At 58.5% G+C, this 22220-nt stretch overlaps 2 protein-coding genes across 2 annotated transcripts; one reads left to right on the top strand and one right to left on the bottom strand.

Moving 5' to 3' along the window:
- Window positions 1-468: 468 nt before the first annotated feature.
- On the top strand, window positions 469-2933 carry FTH1 (ferritin heavy chain 1). The gene is made up of 4 exons (XM_084896141.1): window positions 469-820; window positions 2046-2192; window positions 2405-2530; window positions 2619-2933. The coding sequence occupies exons 1-4, from the start codon at window positions 704-706 to the stop codon at window positions 2778-2780; spliced, it is 552 nt and encodes a 183-aa protein (XP_084752267.1). The 5' UTR covers window positions 469-703; the 3' UTR covers window positions 2781-2933.
- A 1272-nt stretch (window positions 2934-4205) lies between these two features.
- BEST1 (bestrophin 1) lies at window positions 4206-6762 on the bottom strand (the record flags this gene model as incomplete). The annotated part of the gene is given in 8 exon segments (XM_084894099.1): window positions 4206-4231; window positions 4285-4390; window positions 4639-4975; window positions 4977-5085; window positions 5088-5121; window positions 5124-5160; window positions 6621-6684; window positions 6687-6762. Coding segments are annotated over 8 exon segments (774 nt in total). The 5' UTR covers window positions 6748-6762.
- Window positions 6763-22220: the final 15458 nt, after the last annotated feature.

The raw sequence follows: 22220 nt of genomic DNA, 5'->3' as shown, positions 1-22220 counted from the left end.
CGGGGAGAGAAAGTGCGCCCGCCCGGCCCGGCCCGGCTCCCGGCCTCCCACGTCCCACGATCTCGGGGCGCGGTACCCGCCACGGACACCAGGCTCCCGACCCGGAGCCTCGGGGTGCTTTTAGGGACCCCGGACGCCCCGACGCCCCTAGCCAGGGGGGCCTCCCGTCCGGTCCAGGACTGGGGTCCGGGCCTGAGCTGGGTCCCCACTCTCTGCCCCCCACCCCCAGCCCCCCCATCCCCGCCTAGGTCGTCCCTCCAACCCACAGAGCGCTCCACACCGCGCAGAGCCCCCCTCCCCTCCTCTCCCTCCGCCCGCCCCCCCGCCTCCCCCCAATCCTCACCCGCCCCGCCCCCGCCGTGGCCCCTACGCACCCCGTGGCCCCCCCATGCGCCCCTCCCCTCGGGCGCGCGCAGGGGAAGGGGCGGGGCTTGGCTGCGGCGGGCGGCGGGATTGGCCGGCGCGGGCGGACGCGGCGTCGCTATAAAAGCCCGCGGGCGGCCGCCTGCGCCACAGTCTCCGCGGAGAGCGGCCAGGTTTCCTGCTTCAACAGTGCTTGGACGGAACCGGCGCTCCCCGCAGCCTCCGCCGCCGCCTCCTCGCAGCGCCCTCCTCCTCCTCGCAGCGCCTCAGACCCCCGACCCCGGACCCGGACGACCCCAGGCCCCCGCCGCCGCTCCAGCGCCGCGCAGCCGCCGCCGCCATGACGTCCGCCGTGCCCGCCTCGCAGGTGCGCCAGAACTACCACCAGGACTCGGAGGCCGCCATCAACCGCCAGATCAACCTGGAGCTGTACGCCTCTTACGTCTACCTGTCCATGGTGAGTGCGGGCGGCGCCCCGGGGGCGGGGCGGCCGCTGGGCTGGGGCTCCCGCTCCCCCTTCTCTCCCCGCGCCCCCCGCGCCCTTCGGGAGCTTGGAGGCCGCGCGGGGCCTCCCAGGCCGCTCCCTGCGCAGAAACCCCGGGCGCCTGGCCCTCCCGGGCCGCCTCCGGGAGGGCCGCCCCCGCGCCCCGCCTTGTGTCGGCGGGGAGCCTGGCTTCCGGGGACACGGGCCGCGGACACAGCTCTGCAGCCGGGAAGGGGTTTTTGCCTTTTCATCCCTTCGCCTGCGTCCGATCACGTGCCCCGGTGCCCTCGGCCTGCCTGGATAACGGGCCGAGAGTCCGGCTCCCTCCCTCCCCTCCCCCAGCTGCGCCGGAGCCTTCTGGGTAATGGTGTCGAATAGCATTGGGGGCCGGGGCGAAGAGGCTTATCTTCCGCGGGCGCCCACTCCCGAGCCGCCGCCTCCGCCCCGCGGGCCTGCTTATCTCGGAGCCCCTGAGCCGGCTCCCGTTTGGGGGACACCAGGTCGTCTTGGTGCCTGCGTCCTTCATTTTTTTATCCTTTGGGGGAAGGGGGTGGTCTAAGGACTGTAGCCCTCTAATCTGATTGGACGCTCAGTTCTTGGACAAAATCCACCAACAGTTACTGGGCAAGTCATTTTTCTCTGTAACGGGTGGGGGGTCAGCTTCCCAAAAGCCTGGTTTGGGGGCGGAGGTGGGGCGGGGGGGAGATTTGGTTGTAGTTGTCTGATGGGAGCCAGCGGCCCGAGCAAAGCCGCCTTCAAGGATGGCTGGCGAGCAGACCTGGGTTTCTGGGACTCGGCTCGGTGTTAGGAGCTCCTAGCCCAGCGAGCGTCTAAAACGCGAATCCAACGCCCTCTCCCGACGTGAGCGTTGCCACGGTGGTGACCTTGCGTCGGGGGTTAATTTTAGAAATCGCTGTCTGCCTGCAAGCCGCGCTCATGCTTTGACATGCCTCCAGGGAGGAGGGGGCGAAGGCGGGGAAACTCACCAGCACCCCCTCCGGGGAAATGGGACACCGGCTGGGAGAACTCTGCAGCAGCACGTTCGCACGGGAGGCCATTCCTCCAAAGTTCCTACCCCAGACTTCCCGTTTCAAAGCCCGGGCTTCCTCCTTCCATCGCAGAGTGGAAAGTGATGGTGGTTGTGTTCAGTCCGGGAACACAGCCCGCCCCTAACCTAACGCTCATGTTCCGCCTTCAGTCTTACTACTTTGACCGCGATGATGTGGCTCTGAAGAACTTTGCCAAATATTTCCTTCACCAATCTCACGAGGAGAGGGAACATGCCGAGAAGCTGATGAAGCTGCAGAACCAGCGCGGCGGCCGAATCTTCCTTCAGGATATCAAGGTGAGGGCCCCCCGGGATGCCGGGCTAATCGGCCGCCTCGGGGGTGGGAAATGGCGCAGGCTCCATTTTCAATCTGTTTTTAGTGATCTTAGAGGGGAAGGAGAGGGTTGGACACTCAGATGTCCTTTCACCAAAAGCTTTGCCTGCCACATTGCCATGGTGTGCTTGGTAAAGACTGGGTGCCTTGCCCTAACTTCTTCCTCTTCTTTTAGAAACCAGACCGTGATGACTGGGAGAATGGGCTGAATGCAATGGAGTGTGCCCTGCACTTGGAGAAAAGTGTGAATCAGTCACTACTGGACCTGCACAAGCTGGCCACTGACAAAAATGACCCCCATGTGAGTATTGGCAGCCCGAGCGAAGGGAAGAGACGGTATTCCTTAGCCGCTGGCAGTTGACTGTTTCCTCCCCTTTCTGTGTTTGCAGTTGTGTGACTTCCTGGAGACGCACTACCTGACGGAGCAGGTGAAATCCATCAAAGAACTGGGTGACCACGTAACCAACTTGCGCAGGATGGGGGCCCCCGAAGCTGGCATGGCCGAGTATCTCTTTGACAAGCACACCCTGGGCAGCTGTGACGAGAGCTAAGCCTTGTCTGCTTCCGGTAGCCTTGGGGGTGACTTCCTGGTCACCAAGCAGTGTGCATGTTGGAGTTCCCTTTCCCTTTTCTATAACTTGTACCAAATCAGCCCTCATGCCTCTCATTTGTACCTTCCTTCAAATAAAGGAATTTGGTACCCAGCTGTTGTCTTTAAATTCTTGGGATCGCCTTGCAGTATATCCAGGCCGCCTTAGCTAAATCCATAAATGCCGGGCTTCACACTGGTTACAGATGAAACGCCTAACAGGACTTCGTTTATGAAAATTCTTAGTTTATTAATCCTTAGTTCTATGAAGCTTCTGAGTTTGTGGAAGATGCCAAGGCTTGGGTGTGGAATTAGGATTCTGAATTACATGTTTCTAGTAGCTCATTCTAGCTTCCATTATTTTTATGTACAAAAGGCTTTATTTAAAGGCTTAGGTAGCCCTGAAACTAAGGATTCTCCATTGAGCTAACCCATTTAATTCAGGCTGTCGGGACCAGCAGTGTGGACAGCTGTCTGTCTGTGACTGGGTCAGTGTCCCGCTGGTGTACACACCGGTGGGACCAGGCTGGAGACGCTGTCCCTGAGGAGATGGGCTAGGAGTGTGCTTGGTCCCTGTGAAAATTTGAGAAAGTTCACGTGAATATGGAAGGTACCTTCATTCCAATACAACATGAGCCTCAGCGGGAGAGCTAAGGTTGAGGCATCTTCAGTATTAAGATGGTGCCAGGTGCTGCAGAGCTGTTACCCACCCAAGTCCGCCACCGTGGCCTCTGGTTTCCATCCAGCCCTGGGAGCTAGGCAGATGGTGGCCCTTTTAAGATCTCCAAGCTGTGTATTCTGACCACAAGTAACTTCTTGAGAACCTAGAAATAGGAAGTTAAACTTCCCTCCCACGTGATGGGGGTGGGGCGGGCAGATGTATAACTGGGTGGGTGCTAAGGTTGGGATCAGGGGGTACTGGTGGGTGTGACAGCTTGGATTGACCCCAGGAAGCAAGGAGAGCAGGTGCCCAAAGCAAGGATGCCCCCAAGGGACCTGCATGCCCTCACCATCCAAAGGTGTGGCCCTTTGCCAAGCTTCAGGCCCATGATTGGTCTTGGGGGACTGACTGCTCGTATACAACCTCAGCTAACCCTGGGCAGGGAGTTGAATTCTTGGGCTTCTACTAGAGCTCCCAGCTCTGCCCCGTGGGTTCTGTGTCTCCCACACTGTCCAAGTGAGCTGGACCCAGGACAACCTCTCCCCATCGAAGCCTGGGCTGGTCGCCCTTCCCCAGCGGTCCCATCGGTGCAGCTGCAGGGACTTCCTCTCGGGGACACCAAAGCCCCTAACGCTTTCCTAGGGTCCCTGCCCAGGTGGCCAAGTGTGTGCCCCAAGCCAGTGCTGGCACAGGTCGGCCATGAGGAAATCATGAGGAAGGGTAGGCTCAGAGCAAGGGGAGCTGGGGTGGGGCTGGAGGGCGCCCAGGGAGGGTGCGGTGAGCCTGGCTGGCGCAGAGCACAGACCTGCTGTCCAAGGCCCAGTAGGGGTTGTGGTTTGTGAGTGTCGTGCGTTGTTCTCGGAGAGGACTCTCTGGGCCGCTGACATGTCGGTCAGGTTAAACTCCACCGTCTTCCGCCGGGACCGGTTTGGCTCAATGGATAGAGCGTCGGCTTGGGGACTGAAGGGTCCCAGGTTCGATTCCGGTCAAGGGCATGTACCTTGGTTGCGGGCATATCCCCAGTGGGGGGTGTGCAAGAGGCAGCTGATCGATGACTCTCTCTCATCGATGTTTCTGACTCTCTATCTCTCTCCCTTCCTCTCTGTACAAAATCAATAAAATATATTTAAAAAAAAAAAAAAAAAAAAAACTCCACCGTCTTCCTCTTGATGTGACCCAGCTCCAGGGGCTCCATCGAGGCCCCTGCACACTCGGGGAGCAGCGCCAAGCTCCGCCTGGCCCCTCGCACCCCAGGCTGCGGACTCTGGTCTGCCCAGACGCCAGGGCCTCTGCAGAGACCGGCGGGTGCAGGGGGTGCTGGTGGGAACGCCATGGGGGTGGGGCTGAGCCGTGTCTGCGGGGCGCTGTGGTAGCCTGACCTCCCATACAGTGCAGGGGGCTTAGCGGCCTCTCCCCCATCTTCTCCCCCCCCATCCCCCCCCCCCGCAGCTTCCAGGCCTCTGTCCTCCTGGTCCCCGGAGCACTTGCTGGCACCCGAGCTGCTCTGGGGGGCCCTCGGGCAGGAGGCCTTCCTTCCTGGGCAGCAGTAGCTTGGTCTGGGAGCTCGCCCTGGTGGGGGCTGGGGGACTGCAGCCCAGGAGGCGCAGAGGATGCCAGCGGGCGCGCCCTCCTCCCCTGCCTCCCCCGGCCGGGCTGGAACGCCATCTCTTCCTTGTGCAGACTGGAAAGAAGCAAGGCACCGAGGGCTGAGGAGGGGGGACAAAAGGACCAAACCGACCTTATTTCTCCCTCACCCTCTCCCTCCCTGGGGCCCCAGGTCAGGGACACAGTCTTCCTCACAGCGCCCTGGCCCGCCTCTCCTGACCCATCCTGTACCCCCTCAGCCATCCTCCCGGCCCAGCTCACCCAACCGCTCCGTGGCTCCCTTTTGCCCGTGTTAACATTCAGCCTCCCTCGCCTGGCGTTTGTGGTTCCGCCTGGGGAGCAGCGTCCCCAGGAGAGAAGCCTGGCTTCCGGAGCCCAAGGCCTCTCCTCTGCGAGAGAAAGCCCCCCGACAGACCGACCCAGAGACCGACCGACCCAGAGCAGCCTGCCTCGCCCTGCCCAAACCCCCAGGCTGCAGGCCCCGCTGCAGGCCCTCCCTCCAGGAGGCCGCAGTGACCTCCTCTGTCCTGCCCCCTCCCAGGCCTCCGAGGCCTGCGCTGTGGATCCAGTTTCGCTGAAGCGTGTTCCCTGGAGGCTAGGCCTCTGCATAACTTCCTGCCCCTCCTCTCCCTCTCCACAGCCTTCCATGGCTGGAGCAGGTCTGCAGATCGAAGGCAACCTCCAGAATGTCCCCATCGGTCACCTTCCCAAGCCTGGCTCACACCGCTCGGGGACCCACTAGTTCTGGTTCCAGCTAACGGGATATCGTGACCTTAAAGAGCGAGGAGAGAGCTGAGCCTAACACGGGAAACCCTGAGAGACATGCACCAGAGTCCTCTCCACTCCCATCTGAGAGCTTTCGGGGCGACCCGTCAGCCCACGGAGGCCCAGCGGCAGCTGCAAAGGGGTTCTGACCACTTCGGGGAGACGGCACTCACGCGGGCGGCGAGGCCTCTGCTCTGCAGCACAGTCTGCCCCGACGGCACCTGCGAGGACCCAGCCTCCTGTGGGGTGTGCCTGCCACCCGCCCCCATTTCAGGGACACCCCATCCCACCACCGCTGCTCCTCATGCTCCGGCTTATCAGAGAACAGTTCTGGGCCGGCGTCAGGAACCAGGCCCCAACACCCAGCGGTGTCCCTGGTCACTCACTCACTGCCCTCGAGTAAGTCCTTCCCTCTCTGGCCTCAGGGCCCCTCTGAGGCACGGGGGCTTAGGCTGGAGGCACCTAAGAGCCCGGAAGCAGGGCACGGAAAGCGTGAGAGGTGTGGCGGAGAAGCGGGCACACTGGCCCACCCCGCTGCCTGCTGGCCATGTGTCGGTGGGCAGGCAACTGCCTTCACCTCGCTGAACCTGGCCTTCACCATCTGAACACGGGAGCTAACCAGCCCCGGTTCCTGGGGAGGAGGGCTTAGCACAGCGCCTGGCACTTGGAGGGCTCCAGTGTGCGTTAACCAGGCCTTTCTGTTCCCGGGCGGGCCCACGCACTGGGAGGGGGGCGTTCTCCCCACCACAGGGGTTCCCGGGCACTGCCCACCTGATGTTGAAGGTGGAGCCAAAGAAGGAAGGCCGGCGAGACTGGGCAGAAGCGGCCGTGTAGGAGGCCGTGGTTCCGGGGTGTTCCAGGACAGGTCCCGCTCCACGGGGGGCAGGTCCCGGTGCATCTCGTCCACGGCCGGCAGGGACACCTGGCCGTCGGGGACAGGAGCAGAAGGCCGACAGAGAGGTCAGCCAAGCAAGACCGCGAACTTGCCAGAGGCCACTTCTGTGTCTCTGGGCCTCAGTTTCCCTACTTGTGAAATGGAGAGACTGACACCTACCTGAAGCCTCAAAAGCTGGGGTGAGAATCCTGGGCGGGGAGAGGAGGGCATCCAGTGTCTACAGAATGTCAGGCCCCCGTCCCTGGGTCCAGTTCGGGGAGAGCTCCTAGCCGGACTCCCTCCCTCCCCGGTACCTGCAAGCTCCGGTCCGCGATCCAGCTGGTCTCAAAGTCACCGTCATCTTCTCCAAACGGGCTGCTGAGCTGCTCTGCCGCCTGGGGGGCCGGGGAGGCCCTGGGCTCCTCCTCACAGCCCGGCAGCCTTGCTCCCCTCGATTCAGCCTCCGCTCCCGGCATTTCCACCCCTGCCCCTCTCCCAGGACCGCCCCCTCCCCCCCCCCCCCCCGACAATGGTCTCCAAAGCCTCTGTGTCAAGGCTCCAGCCCCGCACACAGGGGGACCCTCACCCACATTGCCTTTCCCTCTGGCACTCCGGCCCTTTCCGACTCCCCTGAGCCAGGCAGTGGTATAACCTATTCATTTGTTCAGTTGCTCATTCATGCTTTCAGGCATGTATTTATTCATGCCCTTTGGATGTGACAGGCATACATGCTGGGGCTGTGCTGAATGAAAGGGTCAGTCGGGTGGGCAGACTCCCGGCACTGACCTCTGCCGCCTCCCAAGGCCTGTAGTGGCAGTGAGCACAATGCCTAAGGCAGCGGTTGGCAAACTCATTAGCCCACAGAGCCAAATATCAACAGCACAACAATGGAAATTTCTTCAGAGAGCCACATTTTCTAAACTTAAACTTCTTCTAACGCCACTTCTTCAACATAGACTCACCCAGGCCGTGGGATTTTGTGGAAGAGCCACACTCAGGGGGCCAAAGAGCCGCACGTGGCTCGCCAGCCGCCGTTTGCTGACCACGGGGCTAAGGCAAGCATGTCAAACTCTTGGCCCACAACAAATATTTTTGCAGCCCAGCCGAGGTAACAGTATGTAAGAAACATTTTAATAAAAATTCCGTAACTCAACTTTTACCATATCCTGTTATACATAACCTATACAATAAAAACCTAAGCAACCTTTACAGCGGACCGACCAGAATGACTGGTCACTGTGATGTGCACTGACCACCAGGGGGAAGATGCTCGATGCAGGCGCTGCCCCCTGGTGGTCAGTGCGTGCCCACCACCGACTGCAAGAGGGATGGGCCAGGCTGAGGGACGCCCCTCCAGGGCACGAGTTTTGTGCACCGGGCCTCCAGTTATTAGTAACGGACTACAGCGTTCGCTAATGACTGATGACTGTAATCGTGTCGCCTTCATTTCCCTCATGCACCTTATGTGCAAGTGCGCCATTTCTCTCCACTAACACCAGCGGCGAATATTTCAGCAGCCGATGGCCACATGATTAATCTTGGACTGACTTGTTTGGTGTGCACAACAGGAAATAATTCGCTTTTGGAGAAATAGAAAAATAGGTTTATTTGTATTACGCTTATTAATTTGTGCAGTTATTCCGTGTCTGGTAAGTGCTTGTTCAAGAAAAAAAAAAACATTAATTTTTATTAAAATGTTCTATTATTCTATGCTCACGATGACTCATTTATCTCAGCCCTTTGTAGTTGGCACGTCTCTATTGAAATAAACCATTTCTACGAAAATGAAGCTTTTGTTTTTTGTGGCCCACATCCACTTACACCTTGTTTATTTGGCCCGTGTCAGCCTTTGAGGTTGACGTGCTTGCACTAAGGTGTCGAGGGATATCCTGCAAGCCGCGGGGCACACAGAACTGCAAGCAGCAAAATGGCGTGATGGGGCCTGGCCGGTGTGGCTCAGTGGTTGAGCATCGACCCATGAAACAGGAGGTCATCATTCGCTTCCCAGTCAAGGCACATGCCTGGGTTTGGGGCTTGGTCCCCAGTAGGGGGCGTGCAGGAGGCAGCCCATCAATCATTGATGGCTGCGGCATGGCTGTGACATGGCTGTGGCATGGGTGTGAAGGCTGTGACATGGCTGTGAGGGCTGTGGCATGGCTGTGACATGGCTGTGGCATGACTGTGACATGGCTGTGAGGGCTGTGACATGGCTGTGACATGGCTGTGGCATGGCTGTGGCATGGCTGTGATATGGCTGTGACATGGCTGTGAGGGCCGTGACCTGGCTGTGACCTGGCTGTGACATGGCTGTGGCATGGCAGTGGCATGGTTGTGATATGGCTGTGAGGGCTGTGACATGGTTGTGACATGGCTGTGACATGGCTGTGGCATGGCTGTGGCATGGCTGTCACATGGCTGTGGCATGGCTGTGAGGAGTTAGCAGGCTGGCTGTGAGTGAGGAAGGAGAAAGGGCGGGAGCTTGTGTGGGTCCCGCCGGGCTGATGGCAGGGTGGCTCAGTGGGCAGTGAGCTCCAGCCTCCCCGCGGTGGATGCGGAACCCAGGCGAGGGCTGCAGGTTAGCGGCTCAGCGGCTCCTCATCGCCTGCATCACCAGCTCCGGGCTCTCCTGGCGGGAGGGATGGAGCCCAGGACGTGTCCCCGTGGGCGCAGGGACGCTCACAACTGCGGAGGCGCTTGGTCTTCAGGGTCTTCCCCAGAGGCGGGAGCCAGGGCCGCTGCACATCTAACAGCGGTGGCCTCGGACCCACTTCCGGGAGCCCCGACTGGCGGTCTGACCCCGAGCCCGACATGAGCCCTCCCCTCCCTCTGACACCCTCACCCCCCACGCTGTCCCGGGTGTGCCCTTTGGCCTCTTAACTCGCTGCCTTAAAAGTGCCAGTCATTTCCCAGTGACCTCGGGGCTGGCCTTTTCTGTTCCCGGCACACGATCCTATGGCGCCTCCTCAGATCCGGCAGCCGGCGGGGTGCTTGTGGGCCTGCCCCTCCCCCCATGCCGTGGGAGACACTGCCCCACCCGGGAAAGGGGCGGGTTCACGTGGACCTCAGTCTCCTCATCTGGGAAATGGGACCGTAACACCTCGCTCGGCAGCCAGATGAGAATGGGGGCAAGAAACGTTTTATCTTTTAAAAAATATATTTCATTGATTTTTTACAGAGAGGAAGGGGGGTGGGATAGAAAGTTAGAAACATCGACCAGCTGCCTCCTGCACACCCCCCTCTGGAGATGTGCCCGCAACCAAGGTACATGCCCTTGACCGGAATCGAACCCGGGACCCTTCAGTCCGCAGGCCGACGCTCTATCCACTGAGCCAAACCAGAAACGTTTTCGTCGACTCTCACGTCCGCACCCGGGGTGCCTGTGCCCCGCCCTCCGGCGCCAGCCGTCCGCACGGGGTCCTGGCACGGGCGTCTCTCTCGGGTTCCCAGGGGAGGCCAATGAGAGGCTGATGCCCGCTGAGCGGAGAGCCCGCTGTAAGGAACTCGGCCCGCCTCGCACCCTCTCCCCCTGCACAGCACCGAGAGCCTCCCGGTTAGCAGGTGACTGACGAGATGTGTTCTAAGTTGAAACATGTGCCTGGCACCACGCCTGGCACAGACACGCTTCCTCCCTGTGGGTCGAAGGAATCCGGGACACACAGCCTCTGTGGCCGCTGGAGGGCGCCCGTGACCAGCTGGGATCTGTGTGGACCTCTGCTCCCCGACCCCGACCCGCGGCTGAGGAGCCATGAGGAGAGCTGGGAGACAATGGAGTCCTCCCTCCCTCTCTCCCTCGCTCCCTCCCTCCCTCCCTTCCTCCTTCACCACATCCCTGCAGGCCCACCGGGACCAGCTGGCAGAGCGGCCCGGCTTCCTCCCCTCCCGCCCTCCCAGGTGCCCCAGGACAGTGGTGGGCAAGCTCATCAGTCACCAGAGCCAAACATCAGCAGGACAACGACTGAAATGTCTTTTGAGAGCCACATTTTTTAAACTTAAACTATGTAGGTAGGTCCATTGTTATTAACTACACTAGGGTCCGCCTAGCTGGCCTTTGCCCTGTGCCCAGGCCTGGCACCTCTGCTGGCGGCCAGCCACACCGCCAGGGCAGGCAGCACGCCTGCACGCGGTGCGGGAGGGAGGACTCCTCGGCGGCCGGCGCCCTCCGGATTCACGATCAGACTCACACCGGGGAGAAGCCTCTCGCGTGTCACACACGTGGGCGAGCTTCCACCGCCAAAGGCACCCTGAAGGTCCACTCCGTGACGCACGGCGCCAACCACAGCTCCGGGCCGCGGGAGGGAGCTGGCCGTCGAGCACACCACGGCCCTTCAGAGAGGGTCCCCGAGGTGTGTCCCACGGAGATCGCGGCCCCTCCGTGAACGTGGGCCCCGTGTGTGGAACCAGCACGCGGCCATGCTCGGCGGCGGTCTGGCCAGGAGGACCAGCGAGGTCTCGGTGGCCCGGAGCGGAGGCCGCCCGCCCCTCCCGGTGTCCCCGGGCGCAGCTCCGCTGTCAGCACCGGCACCGGCTCCAAGATGGATGGCTCCCATCGGTCGGCGGCGGCGGTGGGGAGAAGCCGGTGCTGCGGACGTGTCTCCCCACCCCGGCTCCCTCCCCTCCTGGAGGAAAACAGGACTGCGTCAGCCTCGCCGCGGGCGGGCCGTGGGAAGGAGAAACGCAGAGTGACCGCGTGAACCGGTATTTTGTTTTTGTCGTCGTTGCTGTTGTTTGAGAACACGTCTCCTCCAGTTTGTTTTTGGACTGATGAGCAAGTGTTTACGGTTGTGACCACAACCTCAGGCACGTCCAACAACCACGAGGTTGCTACGCTGCTTTGCTAAAAAAAAAAAAAAAAAAAAAAAAAAAAACGAACCAAAAACACACCCATTAAAACAAATACAGACTAGTATTGCTTTCTTTTTCTTTTTTTTAATTTTGGAAAAAGCGGGTCTTGCAAAGTAGCTTAGTTACTCGAGAGAAAATGTATATAGGAAGACTTTGTACAAGCCAGAGAAACTATTTCCAAAGCCTGTACCCTGCTTCAAGTTGGAACTTACTAAACCACGAAGGAGTGGGAAAGAAGCTGCCTGGCCTGACTGGGGAGGGGAGCTGCCTGCTTCCGGTGGCTGTGGGCGGGTCAGAGGACCAGGTCTGTTGTCCTTGGTGACCTGCTTTGTATGTCCCCCAACCCTGCACCCATCTTTCGTTTAGTCTTCTTTTTTAATGTTCTTTCTTTCTTCCTTCCTTCCTTTCTTTCTTTCTTTTTCTTTCTTTCTTTTTAATTAAGGTGTGGAATTACAAAATTCCTTCAACCTTGGGACCGTAAATAGGATGCCCTCCAAGGCGCGATCTTAGGCCCTCGGGAGTCAGTGTGTGAGCTGCTGCTTGTTGAAATACAGTTCAGTCGGAGCCCTGAGTGCCAATGTATTCCCCGCTTCCGGATGCCGCCTTCCTGAGCACCAGGACAGGTGGGCACTGAGCAGGGGACCTCAGGTGACTTAATGTAGCTCACCAGCGCCTGCTCCTGCGAAGAAATGAGTCTCTCATTCTGAAGAAACTCATGGAAGGGCAGTTTTCCGATAAGAGGTTCACATACTAATTTTTAAAATATATATATTTTATTGATTTTTTTTTTTTAAGAAAGGAAGGGAGAGGGATAGAGAGCTAGAAACATCAGTGAGAGAGAAACATTGATCAGCTGCCTCCTGCACCCCCCTGCTGGGGATGTGCCCGCAACCAAGGTACACGCCCTTGACCAGAATCGAACCTGGGACCCTTCAGTCCGCAGGCTGAAGCTCTATCCACTGAGCCAAACCAAAGTTTTTACAAAAGCTTTGATGTGACTTATGCCAAGTAATGGTGAAGATTCTTTCCCCCCATGAGTATTGCATGAAGGTTATGAAGTTGGAACAGGCGAGTCCTGGGTATGAAAGCTTTAATTTATCTACCTCATTTATTCTTTATTTTTGTAGCTTTAGTCTCTTTTCCTATTTTATGACCGCTGAAAGTGTTCCCAGTCCCTGTCTTAAACCTAAGAGTTGATGTATTGGTGGGAGCGGCTGGACCTTCAAGATGTTTTGTGATTTTTTTAAAAAAAATTCTTTTCTTGCATACATAATAAGCAAATGCTGAAACTTTCTCTGGTGGTTTAACGAGGAAGAAGAAGGAAAGACCCTGGTTTCTGGGTGAAGGGGTCTTTGCCCTCTTGATGCGGAAATGTGTATCAAAAGCTGGTCTCTGAGTGATTGCACCTGACTTCAGGATTTAAAAAAAAAAATTTTTTTTGTTTTTGTTTTGCCAAGTTGTGCCTTTCCTTCTGAAATTGTAAATGAACACAATACTAGCACCTATTTACACTGTGAAGTGGCTGTTGTTACAGAGGACACGCGAAAGGCTTTCTCTTGTGAATGCACAATCTACGGAGAAAACCTTGTAGTTTTACCTGCTGATGCTGACTGTTGGAAAATAAATTTTGGCATTTTCCCCCTCAAAAATAAATAGATAGATAGATAGATAGATAGATAAAAATTCAAGGGCCAAAGAGCCGCATGTGGCTCGCGAGCCGCAGTTTGCCGACCACCGCCCCAGGCTATCCCACAAACACCCGTGAGCAGTACATGCTCCTGGCACCATCCCAGGCACGGGGTGTGGCCGAACGGTCCCAGCCAGCCGGCGGCTCCGCACACAGACCCCGCAGCAGCCCTGAGCCGGGAAAGGGCGCTGTGGGTCAGGGGACACCCTGTGGACGGCCTCGGAGGAATCAGGGACAGGCGGGCCGGGCCGCATGACCCAGCTCCCAGGAGGGGATGCTCAGTCCACGCCTGCCTCGCCCACGGTCACACAGCCATGAGGGCCGGGTCGGGACCGGAATGTGGGTTTTCTGTTCGGAATCCTGGGCCCTGTCCACTACCCGCCATCGCCTCCCAGCGGAGGCTAGATTCTGAGCCCTGGTGCAGGGTGGCGGTCCCAGCAGGGGTTGAGGGGGGGTGAGGGTGCCCGGAAGAGGCTCTGCCTCACCAGGGCCCGTGCTCTCGAGTCCCCGGGCACAGCGCGGAGCGGGGCCAATGGGTGGGCGTTCCGAAGGCAGAATGCTGTGTCCTCCTCTAGGATCACCGTGGCAACAGGGTCATCACAGAGGGTCTGCCACTGTGCCCCTCAGGGCCTGCCTCAGCCGGCAGGAGGAGGGGACCCTGCTTGGCTGGGGGCAGTGGGCAGGGGGCCGTGGGGTGGGCCAGCCAGGCCTGGATGCTGCCTCCAGGCTCAACCGAGAACACCTGCCAGCCCACACCCCTCTCTCGGGACAAACACAGAACAAACAGGGCAGAAGCCACGAAAGACAAGGAGGGCACAGCACACTGGGAGGGGAGGAGGGGGACACCAGCCTGAGGCCCGGAAGAGAGACAGACTCCTCTGCCCTCAGCCCTGAGGGCGCCGCAGGCTCAACCGTCCAAGAGATGGACACGTGAGCTGCGGCTCCTGCCGAAGGACCAGGGGCCGGAAGAGGCAGGGAGAGCGGGGCCACCAAGCCCAGGCCGGCCCTGCCAGCGGAACAGCATGGACTAGCCAGCGCCAGGCTCCGGCAGAGAGAATGCTGGGCTCTGAGCCACGCTGACCCCATGGTCTCTGCCCTCTGAGGCCAGCCAGGTGAGGCACGGCCCGCCACGCCCCCACCCTCCACCCCCCAGCGGGACCGGGCCAGTGGGCAGAGAGGAGGAGGAGGAGGAGGAGAAGGAGGAGGAGGAGGAGCAGCAGCAGCATCCTGGGTCAGGCTTCTCCTGCGCGTGAGGAGACCTGGGAGCTGTCTCGCATTCACTACAAGCCGGTGGCCTCAGTTTGCCTCCTCTGTCGAATGGGCATGTTGAGGGTTCGACGGCTCTGGGAGGACTTGAACGGCTTCTCCCCTAGCTGCTCACATTGCAGACAGACACCCAGGCCTGGAGAGAGAAGTCAGCTCGCCTCGAGTCCCCAAGAGGCCACTCAGAGCTGGGCGGGGGAGGAGGTTGCTGGCTGAGTCAGACCAGGGTGTCTCTTTACTGTTCCGGAATGTTCCTGTGGTTTTAGCTCCACAAGCACATGCTCAATGCAGCTATGCCTAGGCTGACTCCTGCACGCGCGCCCCCTCCCACCCCCACCCCCCAGATCAAGCTCCAAACCCAGGCATGAGCCCTGACTGGGAATCGAACGGTGACCTCTTGGTTCCTGGGTGTCTGACGCTCAACCACGGAGCCACACCAGCCAGGCAAACGTTTTTAGTTTTGACGAAGTCCAGTCTATCGAATTTTTCCTTCTGTTTGTGTTTTTGGTGTCATGTCTAAGAAACGATTCCCAAATCCAAGCTCGTGATTTCTTCTTAAAACCTGTATAGCTTTCGCTCTTGTGTTTAGGTCTTGGACCTGTGTTGAGTTAAACTTCTATGTGGTGTGAGGTGCAGGTCCAACTTCATTCTTCCATCTACGGATACCCTGCTGTCCCCGCCCCATTTGTTGGAAGGACTGTTATTCATCCATTGAACAGTGTTAGCACTCCTGGTGGAAGTGGATGGGCGATCGATGTGTGGGTTTGCTAGTATTTCTGGACGCTCAGTTCTGTTCCATTGACCTATACACAGAGTACTGTGACCACCCCATCAGTACTTCGTTGGGCCACCTTTTACCGTCCATACTGAGGTGATTCTTCTCGGCATTGACGCCACCAGATGTTGAAAGGTGATGCGAGGAATCTGACACCAGGCCTGATGGATAGCACTGTCCAGTCTGTGCGATCTGATGGTTGTGGAACCAGCTGCCTGATGGCTTTTAACTTCCTCCCACAAGTGCTCCATTGGATTGAGATCTGGTGATGGTGGGGCCACCTAAGCAAGGTAAAGCCTCCCTCACGTTCTTGAAACCACTCCTACACAATGGGAGCACCGGGGCATGGAGCATTGTCTTGATGGAAGAAGCCATCTCCATTGGGATACGCCATCAACGTGATAGGATGAACTTGATCAGCAACGATACTTAGGCATGTTGTGCTATTCAGACGTTGTTCCACACAAATTAAAGGGCCCAAATCATGCCAGGAAAACATGCCCCAAACCATCACACTGCCCCCACCAGCTTGAAGGGTTGTACTCATGCTGTTTTCACGAAATTCTCACTCTGCCATCTGCATGATGCAACGGGAAATGTGATTCATCAGACCACGTGACTTTTTTTCCAACGCTCGACTGTCCAATCCTTGTGTTCCTGTGCAAATTGGAGACATTTTTATCTTGGTAACTGCAGACAGAAAAGGTGTTTGGACAGGCCTTCGGCTTCCATATCCCATACGTGCAGTGTGCGGCTAATTTGCCTACAAACGTCAGGTGGTCATCATAATCTGGCTACTCCGTGTATGTCTATCTTTACGAATTGTCACATCTTTCTGGTGAATTCAGCTTTTATTTTGCTTGATGTTATTACTGCATAGTGGCCATCTCTACCCTTAATAATGACTTTTGTCTTGAAGCTCAGTAATTAATAGGGGCACGCGCTACCCTTCTTCTGTACGGTATATGTTTTCTATAGCCTTCCTCTGAGGTGTGCCAGGCGCGGGTTTTTAAAGCCGTTGTCACCATCTTAAGGCACAGCTTAGTGGCATTAAGCACATGTCCCTTGTTGTGCAACCATGACCATAGCAGTCATCCATCTCCGGAACTGTTTTCATCTTCCCAAACTGAAGCTCTGTCTCTATTAAACGAATATCACCGCCCCTCCATGCTTCCCCCCTCTGTGCTTGGGTTTCACAGACCTCATCCGTCTGTGTGCTATATCTCTTTCAAACTTCCTTTTCATATTTTCCTTGTGTGTGACTCTCTGTGCTGCTTTCTGATGAATTCCTTAGCTGTATCTTCCAGGACTCCAATTCTCTCTTTTGCTGTGTCTGGTCTATTTTGGTGGTGGTGTTAATCCTCACCAGAGGATATTTCTCCATTGATTTTTAGAGAGAGTGGAAGGGAGAGGGAGAGACACACAGAGAGAAACATCGATGTGCGAGAGACACATCAGTTCGTTGCCTCCCACTCGCACCCAACCAGGGCTGGGGATTGAGCCTGCAACCGAGGTTTGTGCCCTTGACAGAATTGAACCTGGGACCCTTCAGTCCACAGGGTAATACTCTATCCATTGAGCCAAACAAGCTAGGGCCTGTCTAGTCTATTTAATTTGTTGTTGTGTATGTATATATAATTTGGTCATCTAGCTATATAAATCCCTAATGTGCAAATCAACTGAACAGAACAACTGGTTGCTATGACACACACTGATCACCAGGGGGCAGATGCTCAATGCAGGAGCTGCCCCCAGCCTACAGGCTCTGACCAGCAGTGGTAGGGACTGCACTGCTGGTTGCCCCACAGAGGGAGGCAACCAAGTGGTGGCAGTGGTGGGGGACGGGGTAGAGAGGGGGAGTGCAGGGCTGGCAAGGCGGGTGGGCGCAGTGCCCTGATCACCCCTCCGGTCACCCCACAGATTTGCCCTAATTGCTGGTCAGGCCTAGGGACCCTACCCATGCACCAGGCCTCTAATATATAGAAATAATTTGGCCATTTAAAAATCTTGGACCCTGGCTAGTGTGATTCAGTTGGCTGAGAAGGTTGCCAGTTTGATTCCTGAGCTGGGTGTATGCCCAGGTTTTGGGCTCAGTCCCCGGTGGGGAGTGTGCAGGAGGCAACCAACTGATGTCCCACTCTCACATCGATGTTTCTCTCTCTAAATATCAATTAAAAATATTTTTAAAATACCTTCTTGGTTCTCCTTGATAATCTCTTGTTGCTTACTCATCTTAAATGCGCACATAACCTTCCCATGTTGTGTATCAGGACCCGGATGCCTGAGGTCCCACAGCACGTTGACCTATGTTTTGTTTCTCCTGATTCTTACCCACAGTGGCTAGCCGCCTTGGGTTCTGGTGACTCCTGGTGTGAGCCCGTTGATCCATATTAACCAAAGGGATTATGGAATCCTTCAGACGCAAAGCTGGACACTGTCTCCCAAGAGGATTTGCTTCTGCTTCTGCCAGGAGCCGGGGGCACTGCCTGCATGGGGCCCGTCGGCCCTCCTGAGGGTCCTGGCTCAGGGTCGTTGCTCCTGACTCACCTGCCCTCCTCCCGGCTGGCCTCTCACATCGCTCTCGCTTCCTCCTGTGGTCGGGTTTGGAGACCTTGGTAGACAACGGAGCCGCCAGCAATCATGGCCTCTCTTTCCAGGATATTGTTCTTCTGTGGTGGGAAAGGTCCCCACGGCCCCACGCCCACCACCTCTCTGGAAGCAGACGTCCTCCCGGCCACTCTGCACACATCCACAGGGGCCATGGGAACCCCATTTTTAAAATATATATATATATATATTTGATTGATTTTAGAGAGGAAGGGAGAGGGAGATAGAAACATCAATGAGAGAGAGAATCACGGATCGGCTGCCTCCTGCATGCCCCCGACTGGGGATCGAGCCCGCAACCCAGGCATGTGCCCTTGGCTGGAATTGAACCTGGGACCCTTCAGTCCGCAGACAGACGCTCTATCCACTGAGCCAAACCAGCGAGAGGTAGGAATGCCATTTTTTTTGACGAGTAAATCCGATCATATTACGCTCCTGCGTGAGCACTTCAGCGACTCCCCCTTGACTTCCAGTGTGAAGTTGGAGCACCTCACCTAGCACCCCAGGCCCCCGGGACCTTGGCTCTGGTGCTCCTGCCAGACTCCTCCCTCTCAACAGCCCTCTTTCAGTGTTCCCTTGGGAATAGGCCCCAGTCCCCAGTCTAGGTTAGGCTTCCCTGAGGTCCTTCCCACCCCTGTGCCTGTCACACGGCGTTGTCATTGGATGTCTGAACGCCTCCACGTTCACCGCCCCCCAAACTGTAAGCGTCAGGGGTGCAGGAACCCCGATTCGCCCGCCGCCATCTCCTCGGCGCCGGGCACAGGTGCACAGCCCACAGCCGCTGGGTGGATGAACGAGCTGTGTGTGAGCTCCCTGTGGCTTTCTCCTGGTGTTTGTGTGAACTGTTCATACAGTAAAGATCTTAGCGCTGCCACTGGCCGGGCACTGTGTCCCCAGGCTGCCTGCCTTTCATGCTGGCTGGCTTGGGGAGATGGGAGGAACACAGGGAAGCTTTAAATCCGGATGTAAGCAGATCTATTGATTTTTCTCTCGAGGACGCTTCGATCGCTTCTAAGTTTAGAAAGCCCGTCCTTCGCTGGATATCTGATGGGTGTCCACGTGTGTTCCTCGCGCCGCTGTCAAGTTCATCTCCCTGCTCAGGCTCTCCGGCTCGGAGTCGCCTTGGTCTTTAGCATAAACTCCAGACTCGTTCACTCGACCCCCCCAAGGCTTTCCGTGATTCCTCTTCCTCTCTGTCCCCACATAGCTCGAGGGCCCGGGCAGTGGTGTCTACTTCTCTCTCTACGGGTCCTGCCCGCCCCCTCCACGCCTTTGCTGCTAAGGGCCCTCCGCATGGGAGGCCCGGCCTCCTTGGCTTTTCTTTCTTCCTTTTTATCTATTTAAGTCGTGTTCTTCCTTCAAGCCCTCCTTTTTCCAAACAGCCCCACCTCACCCCTCATTACCCCTCCTCCCGAGAGAGCCAATGCAGGAGTGGGAAGAGCATGAGCGTTGGAGTCAGACAGCCTGGGTTAAAATCCTGAGCCCACCACTTGGTTTCTGTTGCCATGTTATTTGGCCTTCCAAGTCTCCGTTCCCTCATCTTTTTTTTTTTTTTTTTTTTTTTTTTTTTAATATATTTTTTATTGATTTCAGAGAGGAAGCACGAGGGAGGGAGAGACAGAAACATCCATGATGAGAGAGAATCATGGATCTGCTGCCTCCTGCACGCCCCCTACTGGGGATCGAGCCCACAACCTGGGCATGTGCCCTTGGCCGGGAATCGAACCGTGACCTCCTGGTTCACACAGGTTGACGCTCAACCCCTAAGCCACGCCAGCCGCGCTCAGAGTTCCCGCATCTTTAACTCGGGAACAGAAGGCAAAGAGGGACCGCAGTGGGTGGTTGCGAGGGTGAACTGAGTCTGGTGTCAAAGGCGGTAACCCAGCCTGGTCCCAGCCTCAGTCCCCAGGGGTCTGTGGTGGGCGTGTCCTCTCCCCCCCCCCTCACCTCTGCCCCGGAGGTTTGGCCGGCTCTGGAAGTCCATAGGTGGCTGCTTTCTGCTTGGGAGTTGGGTGAGACCACAGGCTCCACCCAAGGGGTCCAGCCAGGCCGCAGGCACCTCGGTTGGACTCCCACCCCCATCGGGCCCCAGGCCTCTCCTCCCTCCGCTCTGCGTGGAGCGCGAAGGGGTTTGTCACTGGGAGACAGTTCAGTCTCCATCAGCGCCCACGAATACGACGGGCCAAGTGTAGCAGGGGTGAGGCTCCCAGCCTTACACACACACACACACACACACACACACACACACACACACACCCGCCGTCCTCCGGGGGCTCGGGGAGGCCTGGCCGCGGGGGCGGCGGAGACGTGGGCGCTCTGCCACGCATCCTGGCTCTCGGGGCCTCCACCCTGTCGGAAGCGTCAGCGCTGGCTGGCGGGGAGCCCAGGCCTGTGAGCTCTCTGTGACCCCAGAGCACCGCACTGAGCGGGTCACTGGGGAAGAGCAGGGATGACGACAATTCGCTGGGGGGCGGGGGGGGGGGGGGTCCGAGTGGGGACAGCTGGAGCAAGCTTATGATCAGGAGCTGCATCCCAGCCCAGCTCTGCCCCGACCCCTCTACACCCAGCTGCCCAATCTGTAAAAGAAAAGGGGGGCGGGGGGAGCATAGAACAATCCTTACTGAGAGCTTAAGGTTCTCAAAATGCCGTCCTGGGCTGGCCCTCCTGGAGCCCAGCCCGGCCCTGGGCCTGGCCTCACAGGGCGGCCCGATCCACTATCGCGACTGTTTGCCCCGCTCCGTCCTGTCCTTCCTCAGGGCCGGGGCCCGACTCCAGCTGCCACCTCACTGAGCCCAGCCGGAGGGCAGTGGTCAGGCCTGGGAAGGGGGGTGGGGTGCAGTGGCCAGGCCTGGGGGGGTGGGATAGAGCGGTGACAGGGGGGGCGGGGAGGGGAGCCTCCAGGCCCACGTTTGGCTTCTGGAGCCTCCTCCCCTCTCCCTGGAGCCGGCATTCGCCCTCCCCCTCCCCCTCCCCCGGAATCTGAGCTCAGGGACCCAGGAGGACTCTCCGCGCAGAACATTCCATCCAGTTGTCCAAACACTGCACAGCTGGCGGAGGGAGGGGCCGCCGGCGCCCGGCCCTGGGCGGATGGAGTGGTGGAGACCTCACGGGGAGGGGCCGCCCTGAGGGGTGCCCTGGCTCAGGGGCTCACCCGAGGCCCGGGGGAGAGGGGGAGGGAGGAGGGGGAGGTCAGAGCTGCTGGGCTGCGGGAGGAGGCTGAGCAGCCGGGGCAGGCAGCCGTGAGCCTCCCCTCGTGACTAGGCTGGGGGGGGGGCAGGAGGGGAGGCGTGGGTCAGCACCCCGAGGTGACGGGGCTGCAGCTCTGATTGGTGGGCAGTCTCAGCTCTCTCCAGCCTCGGGCTGTGTCTCGGAGCCTCAGCTTCTTCACCTGCCACAGGAAGCGGGGTGGCCTCTCGGGCTGGGGTTTGCCTAAGAAGTCCCAGCCCCCTCCACCCCTCACCCCCCCCCCCCGGATAAGCCCCGCCCAGCGCCCACCTGCCCCAGCGGTGCCACGTGTCCAGAGAACAGCCACGCTTTTTACTCTACACACTTCCCAAAGCCACTCTGACTCAGTTTCCCCCACCCCCACCCCACCCCCGTGGCTGGGACGTGGCAGGGAGGGCTCTCTCTCACATAGCCCCTTCCCCTCCTGCCATGTTGGGGTGACGCCCCCCCCTTCACATATCCTGTTTCCCATTAATTGTTTCCAGGTGGGCCCAGAGGTGGCCTGCAGAGGAAGGTGGGGGCACAGAAGAATTTCGCAGGGGATCAGTGAGGAGCAAAAACAGGAAGGGGGTGGGAGCAGGCCGTGGAAAATTCTCCGCCAGGAAAGGGAGGCCACATCTGGTTTGCATTAGGCTGAGAGCTTGGAGCCCAAGGCCGAGAGGGAGATACCGTTATCCGCGGGCGGGGCGCGACTGCTAGCTCCTCCCAGCGGGAACCCGGAGGCTGACGGAGAGAGAGGGAAGCTGGGGCGAAGGGACAGGAAAGGTCGGTCTCCACCTTGGCAGCCACTTCACAAATGCTACTTCCTGAGGTGTTCGCAGCGTCCCAGGGCAGAACTGTCCCCATTTTACAGATGAGGCAACTGAGAGGCTCAGTGACTGGCCCAAGGCCACACAGCCAGGGCGTGGCAGGACCAGGGTTCGAATTCAGGCCGAATGGGTCAGGGCGAAGCCAGCAGCCCCTCCGGGTGGATGAGGCTGCCATGAGCCAGGGGAGGGGCCCCAGGGCTCTCGGGGTGTCAGCAGCCTCGCTCGCCCTGGGGTGTCCGCCAGCACCCAGGGGCGCGCACCGCGTGTCTGAGGGTGGAGCCCGACCCCT

This window comes from Pipistrellus hanaki, assembly GCF_964339955.1.
Source record: "Pipistrellus hanaki genome assembly, chromosome: 9".
Lineage (NCBI taxonomy): Eukaryota > Metazoa > Chordata > Mammalia > Chiroptera > Vespertilionidae > Pipistrellus > Pipistrellus hanaki.
Note: the sequence above shows the minus strand (reverse complement) of the source record. Positions and strands in the feature narration are given on the sequence as shown.